Here is a 3,949-nt window from a genome sequence, read left to right as displayed (position 1 = left end):
AGAACAATGTATGGTTTACAATATTTGTTGTATTTGAGGATTCGAAATGCAGAAATATACAAGGGTGACCAGCTCATAATAGCCGGCCTCCAGTTTCTAGTTTGCAGCGATCTATCTACCGCTTCTGGTGGTTGATGTAGCGCAGCGAGATCAGCGCCAGCACGCGGAACAGCACGATGAAGCCGATGAGCACGAAGAAGTAGGGCGTGATCGTGTCGTGCTTCATGCCGAAGTACTCCTCCGTGTACTCCTTGATGGTGATGTGGCCCACGGTCACCGGCGCGTCCGCCATCGGCTGGCAGCCCAGCTTCGAGCCCACGTTCGTGTACGCCTGCGAGGCCTCATCCCACGTCGGCAGGTCGTCGCAGTCCGAGAAGATCAGCGCCACCAGGATCGACACCGGGAACCGCAGCGGCGAGATCTTGTACAGCCATATGTAGCCCGACGGGATCGCGTAGGCCGGCGGACTGAAGCCCATGAACGTCATGAAGACGGCGTTGAACAGCAGGCCGATGATGGCCGCCACCTCCTCCGACGGCATCGCGTACGAGAACATTTGGCCCATGTACACCTGCATGAGCACGCTGAGCGAGATGGCCAGCCAGAAGATGAAGGCCACGCCCACGTCCGTGAAGCCCACCATGGGGTAGAACACCAGCGTGAAGAGCGCGCCCAGCACGAAGCAGTACGGCAGCTCGGCCAGCGTCGAGCCCAGGAAGTACCAGAACGCATTATACGTCTGGCTCGCGCGCTCCCTGTAAAAAGAGGCGCGCTCCGAGGACGTCAGCGGCAGCACGCTCTGGAACGCCGTCATCGACAGGAACAGCGACGCCATGTACACCATGCCCACGCCCGAGTTCAGGCCCGAGTACGACGCGTACTCGGCGTTCACGAACACGATGCCGAACAGCAACGCCAAGAAGATGGCCAGCACCATACGCGTCACGTTGTACGTCGGCGTGCGCCAGTACATCTGGAAGAAGCGGGTCACCACGAACTTCATCTGCGTGGCCGACGTGGCCGCGCGCTTCTTGGCGAACACCATCTCCGGCAGGTTGGGCGACGGCACCGTCACGCCCTCCTTGGCCATCTCGCGGTCGAGCACCTGGCGGTACGAGCTCTTGTTGAAGTTGGCCACGAAGTCGATCTGGTTGGCGGCACTGCTGACACCGGCGCCGATGCACTCCAGCATCCACGTGGCCGGGTTGTAGCCCTTCGGAAGCGGGGCCACGCCGGGAATGCTCTCGAAGTAGTCCACCAGGTTGCGGCAGTTCTTGCCCAGGTTGCCGTAGAACACCGTTTCGCCACCACGCTTCAGCAGAAGCAGACTGTCGAACAGGTAGAACACCTCCGACGAAGGCTGGTGGATGGTACAGATAATAGTGCGGCCCGAGTTGGCCACCTTGCGGACACCGTCCATGATCAGCTTGGCGGAGCGCGCGTCCAGGCCACTCGTCGGCTCGTCCAGGAAAATCACACTCGGCTGGGCAGCAAGCTCCACACCGATCGTCAGTCGCTTCATCTGCTCCACGGAGCTGCCGCGGATGATCTGGTCGGCAATGTCTTCAAGTCCGAGCAACTCAATGCACTCGTTCACCGAGTCGTACTTCTTGGCGGCCGGGATCGATGCATCCTGGCGCAGGAACGAGCTAAAAGTCAAGGCCTCGCGAATGGTGGCCGCCTCCGAGTGCACGTCCATCTGCTCGCAGTAGCCCGTGCAGCGGCGAATGGCGAGGTCGTTGGCCTCGTAGCCGTTCAGCAGGATCTTGCCCGTGATCTTACCGCCGGTCTTGCGGCCAGCGATCACATCCATCAGCGTCGTCTTACCAGCTCCCGAAGAGCCCATGAGCGCGGTGATCGATCCAGGGACAGCAAAACCGTTAATGCCCTTGAGCAGCTCGAGCTCTTGCTTCGGGTTCTTCGGGTCGGGCACGAAATAGTGCAGGTCTTGGAAGGCCACCGTCACCGGGGTGAAGTTCTTCTCGCGCGTGTCCATCTCGACGACGTAGTCGTCCACAGTGTCGGTTCCGTTCTTCGTCTTGGGCGTTTCCAGCATCGTGTACGACTCGTTCTCGATCGTCTTCTCCGACACGTCCACGTTCTCGGGGGCTTCGTAGCGGATGTACTCGAGCGCCAGGTACGACAGGAACATGAACCCCACGTACATGGCCGCCGTGTAGATGACGCCGTACACGATCCACTCCTTCTCCGTGTCCATGCCGAACAGACCCAGGTAGTACTCGCCCATCTTCAGGCCGTACTTGGAGCAGTAGTCCACGCCGTCGTACACGCACACGTCCATCGGGCCCGAGCGGTACTGGTTGATAGCGAGCGCCTTGAGACTCCACGTCATCGGGCTGATCCAATGCGCCCAGATGAGGTAGTCCGGGATCTCGCTCTTGGTCACGATGAAGCCAGCGAAGATGACGAACACCAGCACCGAGACCATACCCAGGGGCGTCGCGATGTCACCGTTGCGGCCGATGGCCGACAGGAAGAAGAACCACATCCCCATGGCCAGGTTCGACAGCAGCAGGATGACCTCGAAGATGATGAACAGCTTGGCTTCCGACACGAACCCGCAGATCCAGTACACGAGCGAGCCGAAGATGAGCGTCTCGACGACGGCCAACGGGATCTGGCTCGCCGACGTGGCCAGCACGTACGACGTGGTGCGGAAGAAGTTGGCGCCGCGCTGCTTGTAGAAGATCTCACGCTCCGCCATGTACGTCGGGATCTGCGACGACTGGCCCATGGACAGGAACATGACCGTGGAGAAGATGACACCCATGACCACCGACACCTGCGTCGGGTCGAAGTCGTAGAAGACCGTGCAGAACAGCAGGCCCATGATGAGGATCATCAGGAGGCGGCCGAAGATGAAGGGCTTGTTGCGGTACGTCACCATGAGCTGGCGCTTGAGCAGCGTCAGCGTGCTCTCCACGAACGACTGGTGGAACGCGGGCGTCGGCTCCATGACCTCGGCCACGTTGCGCAGCAAGTCTGCTTCGTGCGGGGCCTCGAGCTGGTTGAGCATCTCGCGGTGGATGTTCGATCGTCGGAAGGACTCGGCGAACTCGCCGGCGCCGCGGGGCTGCTTCGTGTGGTAGCTCTGCACCTGGTAGCGGTACTGCTCGTTCGTGCCCAGGTCCAGCAGGTAGTCAGCGATGTCGCGCTCGGGCGGGCACGAGAAACCCAGGCTCTCGAAGTAGTTCTCCACGCGACTGCACGGGCCATGGTACATCACCTGGCCCTCGTTCAGGATCATCACGTCGTCGAACAGCGCGAACACCTCGGGCGACGGCTGCAGCAGCGCGACCACCACCGTCTTGCGGAGCGTGTGCGCCACGCTGCGCTGCGTGTTGATGATATCGTACGTGGCCGCAGAGTCAAGACCCGTACTGATCTCGTCCATGAGCGTCACGTACTTGGTGCCGAACTCCATCTCGCCGGTGGTCACGCGCTTGCGCTCACCGCCGGACACACCGCGGGTCATGGCGTCGCCCACGATGGTGTTCTGGCAGTTCTGGAGTCCGAGCTGCTGGATGATGATGTCCGGGTAGTGCGCGAACACGGCCTTGGCCGCCTCGAGAGCCTCCAGGTTCTCCTGCGGAGAGCCCTTGGACAGCATCTCCTCGCCGCGCTTCGACAGCTCGCCGCCGCAGAACTTGTGCGCGAACTCGAGCGTCTCCTTGACGGTCAGCATGGGGAAGTGCTTGTCGCGCTGGTTCACGTAGGCCACGAACTGCGGCAGGCGCTTGACGATCTGCTCGCGCTGCACGTTGTTGAAGGTGATGTCGCCCTCCACCGTGATGTTCTTCTCAATGGGGAAGCGGCCGCTGAGCATCTTGAGCAGCGACGACTTGCCGGAGCCGGGCTGGCCCAGCAGCAGCGTGATCCTGCCGGGCGCGAACATGCCGCTCACGTTCTTGAGGATCTCCTTGCGCAC

At 61.3% G+C, this 3,949-nt stretch overlaps 2 protein-coding genes across 2 annotated transcripts in view; both read right to left on the bottom strand.

Annotated features, from left to right (window-relative positions):
* Positions 1-10: 10 nt before the first annotated feature.
* On the bottom strand, positions 11-3,949 carry PHYSODRAFT_564676 (hypothetical protein). The gene has a single exon (XM_009537104.1). The coding sequence runs from the start codon at positions 3,914-3,916 to the stop codon at positions 116-118; it is 3,801 nt and encodes a 1,266-aa protein (XP_009535399.1). The 5' UTR covers positions 3,917-3,949; the 3' UTR covers positions 11-115.
* The window catches only part of PHYSODRAFT_288600 (hypothetical protein), a 3,953-nt gene continuing 3,887 nt past the window's right edge, over positions 3,884-3,949 (bottom strand). Inside the window, exon 2 of the mRNA XM_009537103.1 lies at positions 3,884-3,949. The gene's annotated coding sequence lies outside the window, so the exon portion shown is untranslated.

The sequence above is a fragment of the Phytophthora sojae genome (genome assembly GCF_000149755.1).
Source record: "Phytophthora sojae unplaced genomic scaffold PHYSOscaffold_10, whole genome shotgun sequence".
NCBI lineage: Eukaryota > Oomycota > Peronosporomycetes > Peronosporales > Peronosporaceae > Phytophthora > Phytophthora sojae.
Note: the sequence above shows the minus strand (reverse complement) of the source record. Positions and strands in the feature narration are given on the sequence as shown.